The sequence below is a fragment of the Sparus aurata genome, chromosome 17 (genome assembly GCF_900880675.1).
Source record: "Sparus aurata chromosome 17, fSpaAur1.1, whole genome shotgun sequence".
Lineage (NCBI taxonomy): Eukaryota > Metazoa > Chordata > Actinopteri > Spariformes > Sparidae > Sparus > Sparus aurata.
Window position 1 is genome coordinate 12,293,228 of NC_044203.1, and position 27,403 is coordinate 12,320,630.

At 39.8% G+C, this 27,403-nt stretch overlaps 1 protein-coding gene across 1 annotated transcript in view; it reads left to right on the forward strand.

Annotated features, from left to right (window-relative positions):
• LOC115567664 (myelin basic protein) overlaps positions 1 to 27,403 on the forward strand; it is a 79,222-nt gene that overhangs the window by 10,143 nt on the left and 41,676 nt on the right. Inside the window, exons 2-3 of the mRNA XM_030394473.1 lie at positions 7,462 to 7,520; positions 24,899 to 24,974. Of these exons, the coding sequence (XP_030250333.1) occupies positions 7,476 to 7,520; positions 24,899 to 24,974 (121 nt within the window). The 5' untranslated portion in view covers positions 7,462 to 7,475. The remainder of the gene's footprint in view (positions 1 to 7,461; positions 7,521 to 24,898; positions 24,975 to 27,403) is intronic.

The following is a 27,403-nucleotide window of genomic DNA, read 5'->3' on the forward strand; positions in this document are numbered from 1 at the left end:
CAGGTTTGTGTAGATCTGGTCGCTTTTGATTAAAGACTTCCTGATTCAGTTGTTGGTGTAAGCTCAACTTTGCAAAAGAATAAGCTTATTTAAAGTTTCACTAATCAATATTCTTTCATATCCACTGGATCAGATGTGTAATATGAGAGTTACTGCCTCTAGTGCAGTTCCCTTCTGATCAATGAGGTGTTTAGCCTCTTTCAGTTTTTCTGCGCACTCCTGCATGATTTCCAGACTTCATTCTATGATATGACACGTGGTTAATAGATAATCTAAATACATTCTTAGCAACAAATAGCTGTTGCATTGATCTCCGAGCAAAGCTCAATGTTATTGGTCTTTACGATATTTACCATATCCCGCATGATAGGAGTGATTCAAGCACTGTATTTGGTCCAGCAGCTGGAAACAATAACTCATGTGAAGCAGATGTCCCAGGATACAACAATACTGTCATACCAGATTTGCCGGCCCAGGGGATCAGTAAACATCTCACTTCCCCTTGTGAATTGAATTTACGACAATAAAATGTTGACTGTGGCTGTGGAGTTCAAAGTGTTTGTTTTGGAAAGCACAACATGTCCCCAACATTACCACCATAACTGTAGCGGTGCTCTCCACATTCTGACACAGCTGCCCTGCTTGACTGAGCAGCTGTTAGCAGGTTCTGTCAGTTAGCTGGGAGTTTTGGCATAAGCATGGATATCTGGATAGCAAGTTAAACTGGACAGTTGCCAGACATTTACTCTGTACTTACAGTATTATTCACTGTCATCCCTCCCAGCAATTTTACTGGTTTTATTCACTGTCAAAGCCTCACCCATTCTATGATACATATACCCAACACCAGCAAGCAGCCAGAGTGAACTAGCTAGTGATCATAGTGGAAAATTTAGCTGCTAAAAAGCCAGATAAAAAGAGCTAAAATAAGACTCAAGGCTGCATTTAAAAATGTTTTGGTGGCAAGAATCATGACCAAATGAATTTAAATTTTGATCCGATGTGTAATTTCCATCGATTAGATTTGTTCTAGCACAACCCACATGTGCTTGTCAGATCTAGTTCTGTGGAAATTGTGGATCTGATCAATGTCTTGGGCTCTTCGTCACGTTCCTTGGGTCAGTTCTGAGCAGTTTTTGTGGTGTGGCAAGGCACATTGTCCTACTAGGCGGGCACTGCCATTGGGTAGTGCTGTGCTAGGAGGTTGTTTACGTGGTGTACGTCAGTTTTTGGATGGGTGGAGCGTGTCAAATGGCATTCTGCCAGGACCCAGAGTTACCTCAGGAGAACATTGTATACGAGATATAACAAGATAGTCAGTGTTCATCACTTCACCTGTCTGGTTTTAATGTTTTGGCTGATCGGTGTACAGGTTCTGGTATTCCTATAATCATCCACTCTACCATCTTCAGTTGTGCTCTCCTTTCAACTGTGACGTCCTGAAAAGACTTGCTACTGTATTCTGAACAGCTGAGATATTTTTATCTCAGTGCACTGCAGACACACCTGATAAAACAAGCACATAGCAATGAATGGGCTGCGAATGTCCCTAAAGAGGCATCAGAACATCATGTTAAGTGCTGAACAATATGATTGACAATTAGTTAGAATTTTTGTATTAGAGATTTCATTTATACTGATAAAAGGTTTGACATTTTTTGGGGTCTGTGCCAAACAAGCATGTTTTCTTACATCTAGAGAACAAGATCTATAAGGCAGGGTCTCTCTATAGATTTACACTTTTTCATTAAAATGCTGTTTTGTCACACATCTTTAACTTTTACTTAAAATTGCAGCTTCTCCTGACATCACACTTGGCCATATTTTAATTATATTTTGATAAATTGTGCAGAATCTAATCATTTTATAATGAGACCAATTTTTCAGAAGAGAAACTCACTCTTGTTTGTAGATTTTTGTCATTTCCTCTTAGCGCTTGGGAGAATTTCTAATCGTTTTTTAACAGAGTTGCATAATTTGTTGCAAATTCTCTTCCTTCGGGTGCAGAGTTGTGAACCCTGAGCCGTTTTCCTTGGATATACAAATCTTTTAAAAACTTTTCAATCTGATTGCATTTTAATCACACTTGCAACACATTGCTCCCTCTTCAGAGGACAATGGATGTAATAGCCTCTCAATTTATTCAATCTGGGCACAGGGGATGCTCTGTGTTAGATTTAATTAACCTATTTTGACTGTTGCATAAGGTAAATACGGTGTTACATCATCACTGTGTGAGTGTGTGAGTGTGTTTCTCTTTGTGATCATGAGTTTGCAGTCATGATTTAGTCATGAATTTATAAAAAAAATGTATCGTGATTGATCAAAGGCTGTATTTGCATATTTTTCGATCAGTTGGACTGATTGACCTGTGCAGAGGGAATGTGAAGTACTCGGTGTGTTTAACATTTGAATAATGATGCTGACACATACTGAATTCTTGTATTAATTAAGATCATTTTTGTACATTGTTGGCTTTCATATGGAGATTTCCCTGCATCCATTCATAGTGTCGCCTGTGCCAGCATTTTTGAGCACAAACTGTGGTATAGCAAAGCAGACGCAGCCGTGTTGTATTCAAGTATTGTTTCTAAAGTGAAGAAAAGCCAGAAAAGGAAATGGACAAGGCTCCAAAGATGATAAAAGCCTGTTTTTGATGGCTGCAGTACTCTCAGAAAAGTAAAAAAAAAAAAAATGCTTGCTGTGATTATTCAGAAGTAAAGGAGAATGTGCCTCCAGAGGAAAAAAAAATCTTTCTTTGAGTGGTGGGTGCAAGCTGTGATCTGGATTCATGCAATATTCAGCACTTCTGTTGAAAAAAGCACTTAGTTTTACACATTTTCCTCTTGCAACTTTAAGTATATGATTAAATGACACCAATTTTCTTCAGTTATAAACTTTTATTTCTTGCACTTACATGAGTATAAACATTTCTGGTTAGGTTTATGTTGTTTGTGAGCTTTGCAATCATTCACATGAGATCTATTGTTACTTTACAGATATTTCTCACTTCTTCCGTATGAAGAGAGCTGAGCCTTCCTGACCGTACTCGCCTTCCCTTACCGCGAGTTTACCATTCAGGACATGTTGGTGCTTTCCAGGCATTTGGCAGTACACCTATTCGCTGTTGTTGCTGCAGCACACAAAAGCCATTTTCACCCTGTTTAGGACCTTTAGTAATTTGTAATAACTGCAGAGGACGTCTGTAATCTTAATTTCTGCCATGTCTATAATATGTCAAGATTCCACTGCAAATTACCTGCCACATTTCACCCAACACAGAGGTCATGTTCAATTAAAGACAACCCCAAATCACAGAGATGCCAGTTCACACAGGGCTAATATTATCTCAACTGTTTTCTGTTTGTCAGATAACTGAACAATTAAGAAATGTGATCATAGCTCATTCTATGTTGAGCAGCAGTCTACAGTCGTGCTGTGACATCAGCTAGATCGACATTTAAAAATGAGCAACAAAAGGTTGTCACATTAAGACAAAGTAAGCACAATCTCATAAAATGCTGTGTTGGTGCTGTTCAGAGAATATCATAATTAATGTTGCTCCAGGAGCATCTTTGAAACTGATAGTTAAGCAACTTGGGGGAAAATGACGTGCGGGGTATTATACACACATGGAAATAGTTATCCTTTCAGACGCATGTTAAATGTTATGAAAGAGTATATTTTAAGTTTTCTTAAACTTTACCAGGTATATTTGTTAGCTAAACCTAACCAAACAGCAATAGAAAACTCTAAAGACACGGATAATAGTAAGTGAACGTAGTGTAAAAATAGCAACAGTATACAGTTACAGTGAACATAATAATAATCTAGCCCATGCAAGATTTTATCCCTGATCTCCTGAGTGAGAGACCTACAAGAAGCCCACTCAACCAAAAAGACATGCTCCAGTTGTGGTTTCCAATGCTGTTTCCTTAAGTTGGAGTGACAGTACTGGAACAACATCAGCTGTGCTGTTCCAGGGACAACACCAACATGGCGATATCGGTTAGACCATTCAAATACAGCCATAAAGTGTCTGTTACTTGAACTGAATAAGCAGCAAATGTGCATCTATGCGTCTACCACATGCTGAAATTAAGAAAAACAACTGTGAACTATATTAATAATGCAGGTGCCGAGGAGCAGACGGTTTGCTTCTGGAACATCGATTTTCACGTTCATGCTAAGGCATCATATCCATGTCGGTAAATTTAAGGATAATAAAGAAATCGCTTATCCTCTTCAAATGCCCTGCACAAACCCCTTTTGTAGGGTGGTAATCTCTAAATCACATGAGGCCCCCTGGTAATATCAGTCCAGTGAGAATAACAATTTAGATGTTTAGTGCTATCAAAAGCATAGTAATTGTTAAAGTGAGCCAGGAAACATTGCAATGGTGGCATATGCCACCCCAGTATGTATTTTTTTGGATGGCGTGCATTCTGGAAGCGAAACAGGCGTGGCTTGACACAACAGCACGAGTAACTGCATGTGTCCCATCCTGCTGTTTTAACTCTTTTCACCCAGCCATCGATGCAACTCTGTTACTGCCTCTGCTGCCAGCTTAAGCCGGAACAACAGCGCCCTCTGTTCTGTGATACAAGGCGGAATAACAGAGCAACATTCTCAACCCTTGAACAGGCTGCATGAAGTAGGCTACAGACTAACCCTACCCTGTATGTGGCCCTTACATAAGACAGTGGCTCTCAAAGTGGGATCCTTGTGGGGGTTCCCCAGCAGAAATGGTCATAGTTAATTGCCACTATAATCCATCAGAGATACACAATAGTATGTCTGGTGATGGCTTCCATGCACTTTCTGTAATAAAATAAAAAAATAAAATAATTTTCGGGGGGTCAAAATCTTATAAAATTGGCATCTGTGGTCTAATTTGTGTCAGTTTAAGGTTCCTCAATGTGAAAAGGTTTTAGAACCACTGACCTTATTTATGATGATGAATGTTTATAATATCTTTTTAAATCATTCTCATCTGTAATTGAGCAGCATTTGATACGATGAAGTAGCACTCCTGTTGTTTCTTTTTCCCTTATCCGTCATTCCTTTAGTCAGATGGCACAGCAGCATAACTGTGAGCTTGAGACTTATTTGCGGAACTCCACCACAAAATAATGGCATGGTTAAAAAAAAGGGTTCATCATAATCATAATCAAAGATGATAACACTAATGAAGCAGCTTCTAATCACTGGCAGGCTACGTTTTACAGCAGCGGTAGCGCCGCCAGGCAAAACAAACCATCTGCATAAGTATTTATGTAATGAATGGATGAAGGCATGGGAGACAACAGCAGGTACAGACAGGGAGGGAGTGTGGGCTCAGACATGTTCAGAGCATCCTGAACAGCTTGGTTGATTTACACAAACTCTGGTGCGTTGGTCTGTTTGGTTGAATTTGTTTGGGATGGTGTGAAAGCTGTCAGTCAAAATCCAGTGCAGACAAAACAACCAGACGGACACAATCTAAAAAGGAGAGTCTCGGTCTGTTTCAGTGCCGACTTGCTGCAGACTAGGAGCAGGACTTGAAGTAGATATGATGTTTAAGGGTAAAGTTAATCTACTATTAAATCCATCTGATGATTGTGAACTGCTCAGGAAGCAATCATGTGAGAACCAGTCAAGATAAGCAGCGGATGACCTACAAGTCATGCAAAATCGAAGTAACCATGGTAACACGTATGCACGTCAGCACTTCAGATCAGAGTTTTCCCTGCTATATCTGGAAGTTAAATGGAGTTAAACGCTGTGATGTGTATTTGGCAGTAAGTGAAATGCCCTGTTTGTCCTGTTCTTAAACGGCACGTTTATGTAACATTTTTATCCGAAAGTGTTTTACAGTTTGCTTCACATTCACTTGCTCACACATTCCTGACACCGTGCTTCAGGGCCCAACCATTTTTTAAAATCTGGGCCAAGTCAAACTTATATGCTCATGACCAGTTAGGAGCTCTTAAGAACATAATAAATCCTTGAGAAGCGCTAAAGTGATGCATCACCTGCTGTCAGTCACCACGTTAAACATTCAACTTTCCACATAGTGTCTGACTAACTGCTCTGACAAGCTGCATACCACTGAACCCTGTGAGGACACACTGCCAGAAAAACTCTCATCAGTAATGACCAACTCAGACTATCGTGAATACAGATCCCTGCTAGTTAATGCTGGGGTAAAAGTGACAATGATCCGTTGTGACTGTCAGACTGTTTTGACTGAGATTTAGTTGTTTGGTTTGACCCAGAGGCTGCATGTGTTTATGTCTGTATATGATGGGGGAGGTCCTAGTGGTCACTATGGAAGAACATGTGTATTACATATAAATCGCAGCATTTTCCCCAAAACACTGCTCGTTCTGTGGTGTTGGCACTGCAAATCTGATGCCCAATGTGCCGTAGGAGCATCAAATGAGGCGTGTCATGTTCCCGCCTTATAATCACACAGACTGCCATCCGATATAAAAACATCATGTAACATAACCCCCATGTGATTCCTTAGAGTGGATGATGCAGGTTTACTTTTGTCCAAGCTGTTAACAGGTTGTAAAAGCATCCTACTGTTGTTTTCACACCTGTACATTGGTTCATTTGGTCCAGATGAAGAGAGAAAATGATACATAGTTGCACATTTTTATTTCTGGTCTGGTACATCTTCACAGTAACATGAAGTCATACAGACTGACAGGATATTCAACGTCATGCATCAACAGTTAATCATCAGGAACCATGATGGAAAAAATAAAGTGGCTGACAGCAGGTCATGCAGCACTTCAATGCTACTGATGAGAGAAACAACTGATTCTTTTATACATTGGTTATACAAACATGAATTACAAGACCATTTCATGGCCAGCAGATTGATTAATTTGTGTTTTAGTGTTTGAATCATGCAAAAATAAAAAAAATGAATCTTCTATTTAAAATGTTTTTTATTATTTCTTCGCGTTGGCTTTCACGACACAAACTAATTGTTTGGAAGTGAACGTGGATCGTCTGTTTAAAATGGACTTGGACACATGGTTTCTGTTGACAGCTTTCACACCAGACCAGGCAAGCTTTACTCAGGTGGCAACTGCACCAGAGTTCATGCCAACTGAACTGAACAGGTTCAGAACCCTATAAATGGACACAAACTGTAGCCAAAGAAGTTTATGTCGCACAACTTTGTGTTGCTTTAAAATAATTCAGGCTAAATGCATTCAAAATATTATATTTTCAAGAATGACAATCCTGACCTTGATTTGATGCATATCAAGCTAAATTTCTCCCATCATCAACCATCAAACAGTTACCCCAGTGTTTTCATCGCTCTGTGTGATGCTACAGTTTCACACACTGACTCAAGAGGTAGCCCGTTTTGCTTAAATACGGCCGAGTACATGCTCTTCACATAATATGCTGTTTAAAGACTTCTCCTGGTTTAAACACATTGTCTCTGTTTCATTCCAGTCTTTGTCAGCAGCATGGGCCAGCATCTAGGAAAGAGGGAGTTACCCACAGACAGCAAGGTAAGAGTCCTCACTGTGGGTGCTTTATTGTTTGTTTGGTGCATCTGGGATAATAACATCTTAGTGTGTGTGTGTGTGTGTGTGTGTGTGTGTGTGTGTGAGTGTGTGTGTGTCATCATTTTGTCGATAGTGATCTGAGAATGAAGCATGTGTTGGAGAATTTTCTTTTAACCTTATCAGTGTGACCGCTGGTCTTTATCAACAGGACTTTGGACTCCGATGTAGACAGGCTATACCAGGCTCCTTCGGTCACAGATTTATTAGCCTCGCTGGGCTTTCAGTCAGAGTGGTTACCACAGCATGAAGGTTAGAGAGACAAGACTCTTCACGGGTAGTGTATTTCTCTCTGAAGGCTCCCAAGTTATTTGGGATATTTATACATTCTCTACGTGTGTGGCCTTCGACAAAGCTATGAACTAGTAAGCCATCGGGGTTGGAGTTAGCCAGCTCGGGCTGTGTGAGGGATGTAAAAAGCCACATTTGATTGCTTCTGGCATATTCTAATGCTACTATTTCGTCATATACAGTGATCATAATTTTGAGCGTATTTGAATGACTTTGCCTAGCTTTCATTTAGTGAATTACTGTTAAAAAAAAAAAGATTAGGCTTCTTATGTATTTTAGCCCCCACAGTCTATAAATAGCTATTAATATTAAAAACCTTGGATATTCCTGACGGATCAAAATTTTGGTGATTAAGAATTATTTGACCTTATTTTTTATTTTTATTTATTTAATGACACCTTCACTGTAAGGTTTACCAATGATGGTTAATGTATTTTTATAATAGAAACATAAATGCACTGTTGGAGGAACATATTTTTAGTCTCATGTCTTAATTAGCCCATGCATGTATTGGTTTTAAGCTATACTATTTACATAATAAGCTTATGCTGAAGTTAGGATGTTGATCACTTAACACAACTTCTATATATCTGCAGGCCTCGATGCTTCTATGTGCCCAGGACAAATAAACATGTTTGGGAAAGTGAATGCATCATAGGCCTACATGTGGTTAGTGAGACAGACTCATCGTTCAGCAGGAAAAGCTCTGCTTCAGCGATACAGTACGCGGTCTAATTTCTGATAATGTTGGATTAAATGTCACATAGGTTTTTTTTTTTCATTTACCTGACGGACGTCTGCTTCTGAAAAAAAAAAAACTGCAGACCGTACCGCTGAATCAGAGTTTTTCCAGCTGAGCTGTCTGTGCAAGTCTGTCTCACCACCAAGTTGACTGAAGAAACCACTCTGATATACTGGACACTATAGAAGTTCTAGGAAGAACAATGTTGTGTAATAACAGAGTTTCGTGCCTGCCTGCCTGATGTTGTTGAAGTCCTCAGATTATGTTTTTTTTGTCATTAAGATTTTTGGGTTTCTACCATAGCTGAGTCGGCTACTTAATTAAATGTTAATCCTGTATGTTTTAAGTTTGTTTTTGTTAATATATCCAACATTGTTGTGCTTTAAACACCGAGTCTGCACAGGTTATTTTATATTGAACGTTGACCAGATGCACAATGTCGTTCTTTTGTCTGACTTCCTGTCTGGCTCATTCTGCTTGCTCTGTGCAGCTTGACTCGGCTGTCCACTTCAATCAAAACTAAATTTCGCTGCTGAAACACACCTTTGCGTGGCTGGTGGAAACATTAGCATTGTCTAGTTTGTCTAGAAAAAACAGGAAATAACCGTTGTGCGGTTTAACCGCAAGGACGCCAGTGGGATTGTATCCCTTTCAGAAGCTTTGTCATACATCACTGTACTGCTGGCTTGATAACTGAAAAATCCATAATGATGAAGCCAACACTGATTGTCTACTTTAATCCATGTTTCCATGTTGATAACAGTCATTGTTGTTTATATTAGCTATAATACCATGGTGCCTTGGGCTGAGTCTGTCTACCAATCAGAGGCTGTGCTCCCGTCTTGTTGATTAATCAGAGGCTGTATTTCTGACTCTGTGGCAGCTCTGATATCAAACAGACTGCGTTCAGGAAGGAGTGGAAGGAGCTTGCCAAAAATGGAGCTTTTCTGAGGCCACGGTTTCAATCACTATGCTCATGCCCTTATAAAGCGGAGTCTAGTGGTCATTAAATGTACATGCCGAGCAAATTACAACCTGTTGTTCAAAAGAATTTTCTTCAGAAATTAGTATAATAAAGTAGCCAAATGTACTTGAACAAGAAGCGTGTTTGGCCAGCAGCCGGTGCTTATGAAAAGCTCCGCTGCCTTACTACTATGGCCTGGATGACATATCTAAGTTTAAATCACACTCCCACAGACAACACTCATCGCTCAAGTATGCTGAGAAGCAGTACGATATGAGTAATACACTGTCTCATTATGATTTTTGACGTGGAGCGCAGAGGAGGGATGAGGAAGAGATGACTTTGCAAATTTTCAGTGGATGACTTTGCTTAAAAGTTTTTGGAGGGAATATGTCCGTCCATTACTTTTGTCTTAAAAGCCACCAGAGTAACTGGAGTAAGGACCGGCGCAGTTTAAGTAACATATTTAAAAGAACCTACCTACTCCTTGTTTCGTAGAACATGTATGAATCTTATTTATCTCAATAAATTAATAAAAGAAATATGTAAAGAACCCCTGAAGCACGAAAAGTGATTATCTTGCACAGTGCGGTAAGTGAAGGATTTAAATCTTGATAGTCACCTTTTTAAAGTAGGTCTACATAGATGGAATGACTGAATTTAAAAATCGCTTTTCTGCAACCGCCAGCATCCCACTCTTAATTGAGCCCTGTTGCCGTGGCAATACCTGAAGCGTGATGAGCCTCCGTAGCTCTTGTGCATCGCCCTATAATAACCCCTCAAAACCACAAGCCCAGCCGACCCTCACCTCTACATGCACATCTCATTTAATCATTAGTGTTGGCCTGGTGATCATTACGACTACACACACAAAGTTCAGCTGTCTAACATTGATAATTGACCATCCACATTGCAACAAATCATTATTTTAGCAGCAACAACAATTTGAAAGTCCATCTAGATGTCACAGGCTTTTCCTTTTCTTTTTTTTGCACATCATCCGCCCAAACTGAAATGATCGATGTGAATTATATCAGTGTTCCAGTGCTCTTGCTTCTTCTCTCAGAAAGAGAGACAGTATGCAGGCTGATGGACTGTGTTGGCTGCTCTCATAGGACTTGGTTCTGTCAGCAAGTGGGCAGAGCTGTGGGAACAGGAGCAATTATTGCACTTGAAAGCATCAGGATGGATCAGTGAGTCTGCACTCTAAACGCTGGGAAAAAAACAACCTAATCTTTCAGAGCCATGGTATAAACTGAATATATGATCAGATATGAAGTAAGCATGAAGGTCTAGTGGCAAATTAAGTACAATTTCCCTCTTTTTTTCTTTTTTTTTGAAAACAAAGTCATCAAGCACTCTCAATAGGCTTTTTTAATTGGCCAGGAAGCAAGGTGCTCTGCTGCACCCCGGGGCCAGTGCTTGACAGAAAACTTCTGCCTCTAATAGTGCTGTAATTATACAGAGAAAGTATGTATCTGAAGATTTTCTTTTTTTTGACTCTGAGTGCAGAAATTACAAACTAGACGCTGTTCGTTCGTGCCTGAGTGTGCAGGGAGATCAGGCTTAAACTGGGACGGTAATGTAATTTAATGGCATCATCTAATTAACCCTGGCCTCGCTCAAGTTCATTTTTCTCGCAGCCTTTTCAAAATTACAGCAAATATAATATGTTTGGGCCATTATGGCTGAGGCTGCAATCGGATGTGAAGAGGTCCCTAGCTTGTTGTGAGCAGTCCTAACCCCAGACGGTGAGAAAAAAAAAAATAGATGTTAACGATAAGACCACTCCTCAGTGTCAGCGTTTGGGAAGCAGAGAAACGACCTGTGTTCTGCTTGTGTGGTCTGGCTTGCGGCTGACTACCTGGTTGGCGCATGCAGTGGGAGGGAGTGATCATGTTGGCGGCGTCCTCGGGAAGAGGGGAGCCCGAAACCAGCAGGGAGGCCGATTGCTCAGCTCACAGATGATTTGTTACCTTTGCTGGCAAAGCACACGCTTGACAGAGAAAAGCAGGGGAAAGAGAAGTGGAGAGATTTGTCAAATGTGAAGCTGCCAGGAGAGGTGTTAGAGCAGCAAGCCGCACTCAAGCTTGCCTTTTTTATTTACTTAGCTTTATAATTATGTTGCATACCTCTCTAGGTCTACCATCTGTTTTTGCCTTTCTCTTTGGCTCGATAATTGTGACATTAAAGTCAATTTAAAGGTCTGGCAAAAAACAGCCTGTTGTCATAGTGACAGGCAAGCAGGAACAGAGCGTGACAGAGGAAGGCAGGTTGTGTTTAGATGCTGTTGTCTGAGTCGTGATCCCTCTACCAATGTCTTAGACTTTCAGGAAGGTTGAAATATACCCCTGCCTCCTTTGTCAAACCTCAATAGCAGCTCTGACAAAATGTTTTATTAAGAAAATGTTCAAACCACTGATGTTTTAGGGACATAAATCCAAGATGGTATTATGGGATAACAACACACTCCTTGCTCCTCCAATGTTGTGTTTTTGCAGGTAGTCTGGTAGTAGTCTTTGCAAGGTAGTCTGCTTACATGTTTCCGAATGCAAATATATCAGTGCACGTCACATGATTTTGACAGAACTAGATCTCCTGACAGTAAAATTTTTATTCCGTGGCTATACAGCAGGGGTGTCGAACTCAAATACACAGCAGGCCAAATTTAAAAAAAGTCGAGGGCCGGACTGGTAAAATGTTTATTGAAAACCTATTGAAATTACCTTATTGCACATATTGAATCTGAAATTAACAGACAAACAACATGAATCATTAAATAAGTGAAATAAAAACAAAGAAAATATAAAATCAGTTGCATTTATTTTTTATTGCTCTATTTGCAGTTTTTTCCCAAGTAAATTCAAATTAAAACATTTTTCTACAGGCAAACAACCGCCAAACAAATAATTTCCCTCAACGAAAAATCAAATATCCTGTAGTAGCAAGGCAAAAAATGCAAAAATGAAATTGCATTAAAAACTGAAAATGAGTTAAAGCTCAGTTTGCTGTTCTGTGATGCTCACTAGTCTGAGCCAGATACTTGGTGTCTCATCTTAGATACAAGTTCATCAATGGTTGAGGTCAGATAAAACGACTCCTGTGTGATGTTTTGTTTATCTGCATCAAAGAGAACAGATGTTCACACAGGAATGTGCTGCCAAACATAGAGAGCGTTTGAGCAGCTTGGGTGCGCAGATGGGGCATTGTGTCAGGGATGAAACATGGAAACTCTGCAGCGCCCACAGACTCATATTTTGCCTTAAGTATGTCACAACATTGGAGCTCAGTCAGCTCCATTTGCAGGTTTGATGGTGCGCTTTCCACGTCAGATGGATTACTGAGCAGTTCAAACCTGCTTTTTTGGGCTGCAAAATCGAGTTTTTCAGCACACTGCGTACTTGGGAAAACGGCGGTATAGACCTGCTCTTTCATGGTTTGGCAGCACAGAAAATGGCTCAAGTTTTCTTGCAGAATCTGCGTCTCCCACAGGCACAGCTTGAAGCTGAAGCTGCAGGTTGAGCGCATTATGATACAGTGATAAGCTGTCAGCTCACCTGTCAGGTGTTCCTCCTTCATCTTCTCCCAGATCCGTCCCACCAAGCCATTCTCGTGACTGCACATCGCAGGCGCTCCATCAGTTGTTAGTCCAACAAGGTTATCCCAAGGCAAACCAAAATCATTTAAAAATGCTTTCTTTTTTTTCATCATGAAGTTTTTGACAAATTCGCCCCCTGATTTTGCAACCTCTGCTGCCACAATTGATCTGGCGTTAACAGCAGCCTCGCTTTGTGATTTGGCTTTTGTGAACACGGCCTGCTTTGACACCAGACTTCTTTTTAACTCTCCTAACTTCTGGAGCAATTGTTTCGTGTCCAGATGCTTGTATCCGTCATGATGCCTTGTTTCAAAGTGTCCTCTTACGTTGTAATCTTTCATTAGAGCTACACTGTCTCCGCACAGAAGACACACAGCTTTGCTCTTTACATCCGTGAACATATACTCTGCCTCCCACCTGCCTTGAAAACCCCTGTTCTCAAAGTCCACCTTTCGTTTAGCCATTTTTTGGGGAGAGGGGTAGTTGAAAATCCTGCCCCATTACATATTTTTTTCACAAGTTTTTAATAACCTCATTTGAGGGATGGGTATATCTGCTAATATGTATAGATATTGACATTTTTTACTCCTTAATATCAGTATCAGCATCAGCTCCAAAAACTGCATATCAGTCAGACTTTAGTTCACATGAGTAAACTCACACTGTTTGTCCGCCACAGTGAATCCCACCTGCTGTTTATACACTTGACTGATAAACCGGAGAATTGTGGAGTAACACTGAGCTTAGAGAGTTTTTGCATCATGTTGCACACTTGAGCAATGCCTCTCTCTCTTTCTCTCTCTGCATTTAAACATTGAAGTTAATACTCTTCCAACCCCCCCTATTTTGGAACAACCTCTTGTTGCCAGATGTATCTTATCTTCAAGAGCTCTCATCACAAGTGTCAATGTCCACAGCAGTAAAACGTGCGACCTCTGCAAGCCTAATGTCTGTAGCATGGATTCAGGAAGACACTGGGCTAACACATATGATAATAAATGGATTAGAATTCACTCCTTAGCTTGTATCCCAGTAAGAGAGGGTAAAACACAATTTAACACTATTTAAACAAGGATGTAAATTGTTGTTATTAATTGACGGTTCGTATAATATCTGTGTTTTGGGCATGCTGTGGTACTGTCATGGAAAATGACGTTTTTTTTTAAGCACTACTTCACTTTTAAGAAATACATTTGGACATTGTTTTTAGGTTTTATCGGTAAAAAGCTTAAGATAGAATTTAATACGTGACTGCAGTAATGTGTTCCGTTGCATTATGATTCAAGTGTTGCTCCTTAAGTTTGTGCTGGTCTCCTAAAAAATGCAGCACCAGTGCTACTAGTGGAAAAGTTTGTCAGGAGTCCTGCAGAATAACACCTAAATAGCTGTGCTCCTCCTCTCTGTTAAATGTGTCTCTGGAGGGCGTGTCATTAACACTGAATTACAGACAGAGGCACAGAGTGTAGTATGCTCAGATCTTGCCAGATTTAGTCATCACTGCATGCAAAGCCTACTAATTCTTCAACAACTAAATCAAAGGTAGACAGTGACTCAGTCTCCTTGTCTGATTTCTACAAATTCCGCCATTGTCTCTTGCATTTTGTATGATCTAAGGAGTTGACTCCAAATGAAGGCAAAAAAATGCAACCAAAATACAAAACCGATGTTTAAAATAACCTTAATTTGCAACCACGCCTATCTGACTCCATTATGTTGTTGGTGTAAATTACTGCTGAACCATGAACTGATGTGATGCATCATGTTGGGATAATTCCTGCCCATCTACACGGGGGATCAGCTTTTTATCTGCATCACACGTCAGCAGTGAGCATAGGGGTCGTGGTTTAAAGACCTCATGCAGAGTCAGTGCACAGAAATCAGTGAGAATTCCATCGCAGCAAAAAGTAGGGGGCATAATTGTCACTTGTTTCTACTTGCCAGGAAAAACGGCTTTGAACAGTGCTCCCTCGACATAGAGTTATAACAGTTCACATTCTCAGATGGTGTTGCAAGTCATTTGGAGAAATGTAGGAACTTATGACATAACAATAATCAGGTAATATGAAATTGATGTTATGAAATAAAGGAAATGACTAACTGAAGGAGAATTAGATGGTTTTATAAAAAGGTGGGTGCACTAAGACTCTCACTACATGGTTGCAGCAAATGCAATTCAAAAGTACAAAAAAGCTCAATTTGTTGTCCTTGTTGAAAAGTGGCTCTCGATTTGACAGGTTTAGCAGGCTGTCCTTGGTGTAAAGAGGCTTTATCAGTGGTTCAACCAGGTACATTCAAGATATTTTTTAACATTGTAACTTCACAATGACATGATGCTTTGTAAAATCCTTTTAAATTTGCCACGTGCTGGATTGTAATGAACATTAATGACTGAAGTGAAGACTGAAGTCTCCAGATGAGGGAGCTTGAGGCTCAGTTAGTCTGTCCACCAGCCGTCAGAAACCCTCAGCTGTACCATTGTACCCAATTAGAGCGCTCTGTGTGTTGTGACCAGCCCAGCAGGCTTGTTCCTGCCATATGTGTTCCTCTGTGTGAGATCTGTCAACATCAGAATCATAACTTTACTTTTCCCATCACCAGTCTGATCAGAATTCGTCTCAGGATACCTGGGCCCGTATTCACAAAGACTTTTATCTTAACGTTAGGAGTACTCCTAAATCGGACTAAAAGTTTTTATGTAGGAGTCGTTTCTTAAAAGTAATTCACAAACCCGCTGAGACCTACTTTTAGTTATGAAAACAGTGAACTCCTAAACTAGAAGTAACTCTCTGTTGCTATGGATGACGTCATTTTATAAGGACGCACTTAGAAGCGGTGACAACGGTGATTGGCTGTTGAGTGACAGGGCAGCCCATTGAAAAGTCATTTAGGCTACGCAATGCATGAAGTGAAAATAAGGAAGTTGCCTGCAAGCCCATGACAAAGCCTATGGAAAGATATTGGATAAAGAAATGTGTTTATGATGAGAATTAAGTGCCCCCCCCACACAACAAAAACGCTTCAGACAAAAACTACAAATTAGAAGATTCCGATGAAAAACGTGTATTGCCAATAAAAGCGGCATTTGCTCGAAAAGCTGCGTCAAACCACTCTCCATTAAAATTCGGGAATCATGTGTTGATCCGGGCCATTTCGCAACAATGTCCAGTATATTGTAACATGCATCAAAGACAATTTGTGTATTGATGGAATGCAACTTTTTCCGATTGACAAAAGCCCTATTCACACGGGACTAGTATAGCGTGGGGACCTCCAGTAATTTCTAATAATTGCGGAGGTCGTCTGTGATCTTAATCCCGTGTGAATCTGCCATGTCCATAATTTGTAAAGTAAAAATTCCACCGCAAATTACCTATCATATTTCACCAAACACAGAGGTCATGTGATAATATCAGTCCCGTGCGAATCGGCATCTCTGTGATTTGGGATCGTTTTTTGTTTTTCTTAAGGTTTTTTGTGTTTTCCACCTTTTTCCCGGTCGAGAATTATGGAGGCTGCGTTGGGAATTATAAATGAAAGTTTTGACAGCATTTTGGGTGCAAATTCAGGAGGCTCATCAGAAGAGCGAAATTTCGAAAGATGATTAGATGGATTACATGCATGGCAGCATGCGGTAAGGAACATTTTTCCATCTTTCAACAGGCTCACCAGTTATTATATTAAAAATATCCATATATAACAGTTGTGCTGCTCCAGCAGGGGCTTCGGTGCGATCGACCCGGATGATAATGTCAGTAAAACACAGACTTTGCTTATCCTGTGCGAATGCGCCGCACGAAATACGGACGTAGTGGGATAAATTCTAAATCACTTGAGGTCCCCAGGTAATGCTAGTCCCGTGCGAAGAGCTGTATTTTCCCCGTAGCCAAATACCGGTGTGTATTTTAACTCTGGCGTTATTGGATTGTTTCGGTTGGTTGGGAACGTTATTGCGTCCCTCACCAACTCAACCACAACTTCAGTCCCTTCACGGTCCATCTGACATCGTTTTAATAATTCCCTGTCATTTAGCGTCTCCAAAACATTTGGCTGTGACCAGGTCTTAGCGAGTTAGGAGTCCTCTGGACTACTTCTAAGGTCTCCCAGACTTAGGGGCTACTTTTAGGCTTAAAATGTTTTGTGAATAACTCTTATTTTCAAAAATTAGGAGTCCTAAAGTTACGACTGACACGCCCATTAATTTTAGGAGTTGCTCCTAAATTCGCCTGATAGGAGCTACTTTTAGCCTTAAGATTCTTTGTGAATATGGGCCCTGATCTTTTCTTTTAACCACAGAGGAAAACTCAGACACTGGGTTTGGTAGAAGAGCAGTTTTTTCTTCATGTAAAGATAAAAATCAAGTTACACATTCACAGGCATTGGGTAATGAAATTACTCCCTAATAGCTCTAAATTTCAGATGATTGTTAACTATATTTGATTATCCCTTTGACATTTCGTGAACAGTACTACAGTCAGAATTGGCATTTTGGAGGCAGAGCTGCAGAGACTGCACTGTGTCGAGTGCTTTTTATTTTTGTGGGAAGGTGAGATGAAATACATGCTCCATCTGTCTTCATCTCTGAAGACAGGATGAAACACTGTAGAGGATGGCTATCACCGAACTGCAGATAGGAGGAGGAAGTTGGATTTCTTTGAAAGTCTCAAATCAGCCAAGCTCTTAAAGGTGCTCAAAGGGCTGCATTCTTCTTCCCATCTCAGTACTTAAATGTAAGGAGTACTTAGGCACACTGAACCAGTACCCTAATACTGAATGGAGATGAGAGGCCTGAGGGGTGCTATAGAAGCAACAGTCGAGGCTGAGTGTGCCAGTCTGGGATGCCCATCAAACAAGCAAACAAGCTCACTCACATTAGCCTCAGTGTCTTTTAAAGAGTCTGAAACATCTTAAGAGATGAGGGTTAGTGAGTTTTTTTGTTGGTTTTTTAATGTTTGTAATGGTTGCTAAGCTCAGCCCCCCTTAGTTATTGCTCCTTCACTTCACGCACTTCACAAGCTTCCCATTCTCTAACTGCATATACACACTGATAAATGTGCAAAATCTAGTGCTCAAAATTTTTATTTATTTGTTTTTGTTTTATGAGTGTTTTTTGATTTCAGATAACGTTAGATAAATGTTGGCCAGCTAAATAAGCTAATGTAAGCTCCTTAAGGTTGGTTGAAAAGGTGGTCCAAATGGCTCATCTAATTTTTTTTATAAGAATTGTGTAAAAGACATTCAGATATGCCCTTAAAGGCTATACACATGATACACAAAAACACTGACCCAAAATCTGGTAGTACCAGTCAGTTTGTCTGAACGTTTTACGAAAAAGAAAACAAGAACAGACTATTTTGTTGTTCAAAACCTATTAAGCTCATTGACTGTACATAAAGATGGATGACATTACAGCTCCCCTAAAGTGAAGCCAAAGCAATCTTTATCTCCTCCTGGTGGCTGGCTGCAGTTAAATTGTGTATGGAATATTCTAGCGTCATTTTTGTTAGGTGGGAGGAAGTGTTCGTCTACAGTCCAGTCCACAATCAAAGGTTTGGATGGTTAGCTTACATGTTCCCATTATAAAACAACATGTTTATACTTTTAATATCACCAGAGAAGGAGTTTTCAGGGTGGGGGACTGATATGTACGGCAAATGTAAAACTACTGTGATAGCAGCTAGGAACAGCTTCCAGACAGTTGGGAAATACATGGAAAATGGCAGCTTTTGGCAAGCCGAAAGGTCACCAGGTGAGAGCAGAGAATAGCAGAGGGCTCTCGGGAATACATGCATCGTTGGCAGGTCCGATGTCCCTCACATGCTCCAGGTTCAGGTGATGCTTCTATGCTCCAGCACCAACCTCTTTGGAAGCTCTGCTGATCCACTGCTATATTTAATAAACCACCAGCAGCGAGTAGGTGTGAAGTCACGCAGACAGCTGCTCAGTGTTGCTCGGCTCCGTGCAGGGAAAATTGGCCAACTACTTTTTTTTTCTCTTTCATATTCTCCCATCTCCCCATGTGTTAATTATTAGGGCCAGACACAGTGGAGGAGATTATTGTAATAATTAGTGTTGGTACAAGCTAATGGTAATTTCTGAGGCTGTATGAGACTGCAGATGGACTATATAAAATAGTTTTCTTTTGTATAAAAAAATGTAGTTCAAATAAAACTTGTCTTCTAATAAGCCCCTTAGGCAAATTCCTTCACGGCAATCCTCGACAGCACTATCAAATACATGTGGGGAATTATAATACAGGTAAATGTATGGCTGTGATGAGCATCAGTGCCGCTGCTAGCCATTTTGGTTCCTTTACGATTTGTTTTTGCCAGTTTAACTTTTTATTACCAAACAAATAACTCAATACCAATAACACAATAGCAGCATCACGATGTAGCACCTAAGAACAATAAAATGAAAAAGGAAAGTCAACTTTGTAAACACAGTACACAGAACAGGTCACACAGGTCTCTACACTGTTACCTGCTGCTGGATTCTCAATGACAGGACTTGTGCTTTCAGAGGTGGTGGTTCTCTGCTGTGTATCTGTCCCTAAACTGCTGGTTGACGGTGGTTGATGAGGGCTTGGTACTGTTGTGGAGTCTACAGACCTGCTGGCCGGCTGGGGTTGATGTGTGCCTGAACTGCGTAGTAGTAGTAATTAAATAATTTCCCAGTCTGGGATCATTAAAGTAATTCTATCTATCTATCTATCTATCTATCTATCTATCTATCTATCTATCTAGTGTATCTTCCTCTTGGCCACGTGCTCCTCCTTGTTTCTCAGCATTGACCCTGCATTAATTTAGAAATATGAATAAAAATGATCAGTATAGAAAGAGACAAAATATTAAAATAAACAATCTTATACCGCAAAAAATTATAAACATTTAAAACTGAAAGCATGCAGCCAAGGAGCTCTCCCCTTTTATTACCTATTTATCAACTATTTGATAATTCTTATCTAATATAATATAAAAAGCTTAATAGAATGAGTTGCAATATTGCACACAATTCAACAATATTGTTTACTTTATATTATCCATAATGACATTTTATATTTATATCTTACCTACAGGAATAAGAGCAAAATGATACACCTTACACAAGACAACATTTCTGAATCTTAAACATTATTTTACCATTAAAATGAATACAACTTAAATATGGTTACAAGAGCATTTTGTCTTCTACAAAACGTTTTTCTATTTCCCTGGCAGATATCGCCTATGCCTTTGCATCCTGACATTAATGCAATCAAAACGCCAGTTCATTTTATCATGTAGCTTCTGTCACATTCAGCAGTAACTAAGCTAGCTGTAGTAGTAACACTAAAAGAGTTCTTCAGACTTCACATTATCAAGAGCCATTTTCTGTCCCACTGCACATCCGACACCTCACCTAATGTGTGTGAGAGACTGTAGCCTACATTCTGCTAAATGCTACAGAATGACAATCGTAAAGATGGTGGTGGGTTGGTTATGCATTGCAAACACCAAAATATGCGTTCTTAAATGACACTATGCCAGGTAAACTTTGCTTAATGCCTGGCTAAAGACTATTAACCGCAAGCTACACGGTAATAAATGTTCTGAAGCAAGAGGAGTTGTTAGCCTATCTTATGCACTGACTGCTAACTGTTACTGAGAAAGTATTGACCACCGTCGCGTAAAAATAAACCATAAAGTACTGCTCAATATCTAAAGTAAAGTAACAGCTAGCTGGCGTCAGTTACTTGTAAAATACATAGAGAATGTTTAACAGTAAAATCTTAATTTATTTTGCACCTAAGCTATCACATATTTGAGTTTGCTAACATTAACAAAAACATCAGCTATCAGTTTTGTGATATACATGCCTAAAAGTGCCAAATATTTCCACACTGAAATAATATCGGCACAAATTTCCAAACTATAATGTCTAGCTAATGCAGAGAAACTGTTAAAGGGATAGTTAGGGTTTTTTGAAGTGGGGTCATATGAAGTACATATCTATAGTCGTTTCCTACCGTAATCACCGATCAGCGCAGCCTCAGTTTGGAGAAGTAGAGAGCCGCTCCAGCCCAGACACTCAGCTTTGTACTGCAGTGAACGGGTCCAGAGAAATAGCGAAATTAACCACCTAAAACAAGGCTCACCTCAATTTTTTTACATCAGTTCAAGTGTACGTTGTATAGGTAAAATTCACACCGCTTTACATCGCCGTCAGACCGCGCTTTGTTTTGGCACTACATTTTCTCAACCGCAGAACCTCCGTATCCCTATGCATTAGCGTAACTGGGCAACAGCTGATCTGCCAGCGGCAGAATACAGCGCGAGGCCCAGCTGCTGGACGAGAGATTTACTTTCGATAAAAACTAAACTTAACTCTCCATATCCTTCTGCATTAGCGCTCATGGGTAGGGATAACAGAGTTCTGCGGTTGAGAAAATGTAGTGCCAAAAGAAAGCGCGGTCTGACGGCGATGTTAAGCGGTGTGAATTTTACCTATACAACGTACACTTGAACTGATTTAAAAATTTTTAGGCGAGCCTTGTTTTAGGTGGTTAATTTCGCTTTTTTGCTGGACCCCGTTCACTGCAGTACAAAGCTGAGCCTCTGGGCTGGAGCGGCTCTCTACTTCTCCAAACTGAGGCTGCGCTGATCGGTGATTACGGTAGGAAACAGACCGACTATAGATATGTGCTTCATATGACCCCACTTCAAAAAACCTAACTATCCCTTTAAACGACTTCTTTAAGAAATTGTTTTATCTCAACACTCCATTTTACAATCTTATCAGTCCATTTCTAACCAAAACAGCAGCCAATAAGTCTTAAAAGATGTTGCAAGATAAACAGGCTTTCATTGATATATCTCAGGCTTTCAATACTGTCAAACTTCAAATTATTTTGAAATGCCTGGAATGTTTGGTGTCAATATAAAATCTTGTTATTTGGTTAGGAAATTATCTCAGTAGAACACAAGCTGTTGTGACTGATACCTTTCAGCCCAGCTTCATGAGTGTTTACAAAGGTGTTCCACAGTGTTGGATTCTAGGACAACTATTATTTACATTTGTAATAAATTAACTGGTTGTAAATTTAAAGCTGTATGACACTGGAAATTACCAAATCAGGGTGCACAAGTCACATTTTGTGTCATCCAGGTTACAAACGGGTTTCCGGGGCAAAGACTGTATTTGAAAGTGCCTCTAATATAATCAAATTAATAATGAAGGAGCAAAATACTGTTGATATTTGTTAAACCAGAAATTGTATTTTTTCAACACACATTAATCCGATTTTTGTGCAAGACTGAAGGGAGAGAAAAGACAGCTGTGTCTATATGTGTGGGTGTGCGAGGACAATATCCCACAAAGGTTGAATAGTGAGTGCTATAATGATGGAAAAAAATGCACCAGACTGTGAAAATGAAGAGATAATGTAAGCATTATCAGTGAATACAAATGTAGTGCTATTTGTCCTCTTACTCTGCCTTGCTTTCTCTATCTCGTTGGAAATAATGGATGAAATATCCAACACTTTTCTAACTTTGGCGGAACAGGTTGTGTTGTACGCCCCATCATATGAAAAAATAGGCCTTTTAAGAAACCTCTGGAGGTGTCTTTGAAGGGCATTTTTAAGTCAAAAGATTTCTTTGTATGCTTTATCTACACTAGGACTTTGTCTACAGTAGGACTATCAGTTTGGATTCATTTGCATTTTTTTCTGTGTGGTTAAATCTGAATCCAGTATTGAACCTGTTCACCTCAATCACTTCACATCAAGCCAGATTTACAAAATTTGTTTATGTGATTGAACGGACAAAGGACATTTCCAAAAGCGTCGCACTTTGTTGACCTTTTCTGTGATTTGCGTTGGTAAGTGCTCGCTCACCACACTTGTCCACCTTCTCTCAGCTCACAAGAGTATGTCACAGACACACTTATGTATGCTCATTTCATGGTGAGCAGTGTTCCCACAGTTTTTGAATGCCTGTGTTGATCTCACATGTTGGCGAACCCACTCGGAAACGGAAACCGGGGACATGAGTGTATATTGTGATCTGGGAGGAGGAGGTAATCAGTAAGAGGACTTAAAAACTTTGAGGATTTGCAGATCCTGATATTTAGTTCATTTGGAGCCACTAAATAGAAACAAGTAGAATGCAACAGAATCCAGTGTTACTTACTGTTACTAGCTATAGAAATGAACATGACATAGGGACGTGTTAGATTTTGTTCCAAGTGCTAGGGAGGTTATTTTTTGTCTGACTCATTGACTTAGACATGCCTGGTTCAGGCAGATTTAACAATTCAGCTTGCATAATGTTGACGTTGTGAATTTAGTCATTAAAAACGCCTGAGTCAGACTGGGGGCGAGAGGGAGTTGCAACATAATAAAAACTTGCATATCTGAAAAGCCTGATAATACAGGTGCTTATAGTTGCATTATAACACCAAATGATTTAATTAATCTTTGTTTTCTCCTTATTAGCTTCCCCTCAGCTGTATTGACAGCAGCATAAGTTGAGATGTCGTGCTTTAATCACAGTTCAGAAGTACATTTTAAAAGAGAGTGGCTTGTTAGAAATGCTTTTTGTTGTTGTCAAACTACTGGGATTTCAACCAGATGTGATCATATAACTTGTTTCAGACTTTCTGTTAATGTAACTTGTAAACTGTGATTTGTTGCTCTTTTCTGTACACGTGACATCTATTGCATGTCTGTCCGTCCTGGAAGAGGGATCCCTCCTCTGTGGCTCTTCCTGAGGTTTCTTCCATTGTTTTTTTTTTTTTTTACCCTGTGGAAAGGTTTTTTTTTCCATCAACATGTGAAGTTTTTCCTCACTCGAATCGAGGGTCTAAGGACAGAGGATGTTATTCACTATACAGACTGTAAAGCCCATTGAGGCAATGTGATTGTGGTTTGGGCTATATAAATAAAATCGATTTGATTTGATTTGATCATGGTGCACAACTTTTTGATTTAATCACTGGACATGTGTTAAGATCCGTATTAAATCAGATCCCAAAAGAGACATTCACAGCTCTTTGTCTGAGCTTTCAGAAGATACAAGTTAGTCCCATTATTGTCAGCAGTCATCTGATTTGAATTGCATTTGCACTTCTTGACATGTGTTGACACATTACCATCCTTTGAGCCATTAAAACACACAATTTCCAAAAAATACATAAATAATCTCTCAAAAGCACATTTATCATTAGAAAGAAAATGAAAATAATGCTATAAAATGCAGATTATTTGCATGTACACAATTTAGACACTCACATGAGGATATATAATGACATAAAACAAAAAAATAAACATAATTTCTCTGACTTGTAAAGTATTTAAAAGTAGTAATGTGCCCATAAATATCAATAGGAGGGCAATGAACACACAATAAACATTAAAAACAGCTATAAATTAGTGATTTTGCACATCAATCCCTACTAATTAATAAAATAAAACAAATGTTCTTTTAAAATCCAGAAAAATACAATACAATACAAATACTGTTGATTTTTTCAACAGGGCATTAAATCTGTGAATTTCAATGTATTCCAATAATAATGTGGTTCTGAATATAATTCTGCTGTAATTATAAATCCCAAAATCCATAGCTTTCTCTTAGCTATTCTTTCTCTTTCTCTCTCTCTCTCTCTTATTGTTGGTGTCTGTCTTTGCTCTGTTGCCATAGCACCTCAGCACCTCATCTCTTCAATCTGTTTTTGTGTTCCCATTTAAGGCTTCGTCACCTGAACTCAAAGCAGCCCAGACAACAGGAGCAGCAGCAGAGCCTGAATCTCAGGATGAAGTCTTTGGTAAGGGGGTCAAACTACAACTTGAATTTTTTTAATTTACATTGTGTATTGACATGACTGTAAACTCCCAGTGTTGGTCAGGCCTGTTTAAAAGCTAGCTGACACATTTAAGCAACATTTAGTTTTTATACTTTAAGCTGTTTAAATCAAAAATAAAAGTGAGTTGGTAATGAGAGTAATCATGTTAAAAAAAAAAAAACAATGTAACTGATGTTTCCAGTTATCAGTATACAGAGCTATTTCTCCTGTGAAACAGTTTGTGGCTTATAGGACTAAAATGGCAGCAAATTTAGGCTTATATCAGAGGAGCATTAGTGCAGAACCAATATAAATATGCAATCACAAGAATGTAAATTGCAAATGGTCAGATCTAACTGTAAGTCTATGACTGTTGATTGTTTGAAGGTGCAATATGTATGGATTTTTGTTTTAAATTTATAAAAAAAAAAAGAAAAAAAAATCATCAAAAGACATTTTTGTAACAGTTTCACAGTTTTTGAAAGACATCTATGCATTTTGTTGCACAGATATCTACTGAAGTTAACATGCTAACAAGCTAGCCTCAGTCCATCCTTTGGGTAATACCATTTTGTACCTCAAGTGGCAACAGTCCAAGTTTAGTTCTGGCCCTAGAGGTGAATGCTCATTATGCTAACCCCTCGATTCCCCCAGATACATGTCCCCGCCGGTCCAGCTCTGCTCCATCACTGCTCCGCCACAGCAGCGGAGCTGAGAGGTTCCACTCTAGTCTATGTGTTAACTTCCACCGGGTTGCTGTGCTTTGTATCTGCCCCGTCCCAGCTCCGGCAGTCCAGAGCCCTCCGGGGCAGATACGCAGGACTTCTATTTTTGGTCGATGCACAACACAGCAATTCAGTCGAATTTAGCAAAGTCCGCAGAGGGCTCAAAATGCAGCTGGTGAGAGTTGCTGAAACAGCGGATGGCGGATGGCGGATGGAGGATAAAAAACCAGACTGGAGCCGAAATGCAGCAGACATGCATCCAGTGGAATCGCAAAGTAATGCCAAGCTGATTATACCTGTCCTTAACCACGCCACTCCTCTGTCCCAGCCTGAACTCACCCTGTCGTTGTTTTTCTGGGAAGTCAGGTTGGAGCTGCTGTAAATCACCTCTGTACATCATTCCCTGTCATCAGACTAGCCTCTTTTGGCCTTGGTAGCAGAGCCCAGTTCTGTTGCCTGCTTGTTCAGCCATGGTTCTAGTACATAATTAGTAGTTCCTCTTGCTTGCATATTTCGCTGAGTCCCCCCTGCCCTGGGCCTGTAAAAACATTTTTCTCCCAGCAGTCCAAAGCCCCTGTGCTAGCATTGTAAACACGAACCGCTACCTCCGTGGCTAACTGAACTAACTTGCTAATTGCAACTACAGTTGGCAGCAATTAGTGGTGACTCTGATGATATGCTAACCCCTATTTGTTTGGAGTATGATTTTGAGAGGTAACCAATTTGTACATATTGCACTTTTTAAAAAAAGTTACTCTCTGGAGATATCTTAACTATGATTTTATCACTGAATAAAATGAAGATTTTCTGGAAAGTTCCTGCTGATGACTCAGAAAGCACTGAAATGCTTGATCAAGAAATCAGTGGAACTTCATGTTACAGATGTAAATCCGCACATCTTGTTCATCTCCGCTATCTTGACTCAATATCTCTTATTGTTTATGCAGTAGTGAAAAGCCTCTGCTTCAAAACAATGGCTCAGAATCTAATAACCATGTGCAGTGACAAGTATTTGATGTGAGCAATCTGGCTGGTGAAAAGTAAGCAGTTACCACTGATTAATGCTGCTGGGTTTGTTCAAGGAACCCCAAAATTTCTCGCAGTTTTGCTCTGAGAGAAGTTGTCCCTCAGTCACCTTCACTGTGATGAGTTCAGTGCACGGGGGTTAATAAGAGTCTTTGTAATACTGCAGCTCAGCAGATGAGGGCAGAGTTTGGTGCCACAAGAAGGGCATGTGCCACTTGGCACCAAGTTGATTGGTACCAGTGCTAGACTTCTATCTTGAGGCCAGAGGAAAAATGTATTTGCTGGTGCAAACTTGCAGAATTGTTCTTTTTTTTTTTAATGAGGACCAGTTCTGATTTATTTCTAAACAATGGCAAATTGGATTGGATTTTCTCCTGGGATGAACTATACTGTAACTTCAGCGTACTGCATACATAATAGATCAAGCTGTATGCAATAATACAACAGAAGGGTTCAATCAAAGTTTACATGACCATGACATCAGCATCCCCAGTGTCTTTGCTTTGTATCTGTGAATGAAACCATCAGTGTCTCTGAGGCTTCCTGTTGGCTCTTGTCAACTTTGATGATTGAAGAAGCAGCCAAGGACACCTCCTAGGGTGAAGGAAATTATTTTTTCACTCGCATACAATATGTGTTGTGACCAAACAACCCGAAGCC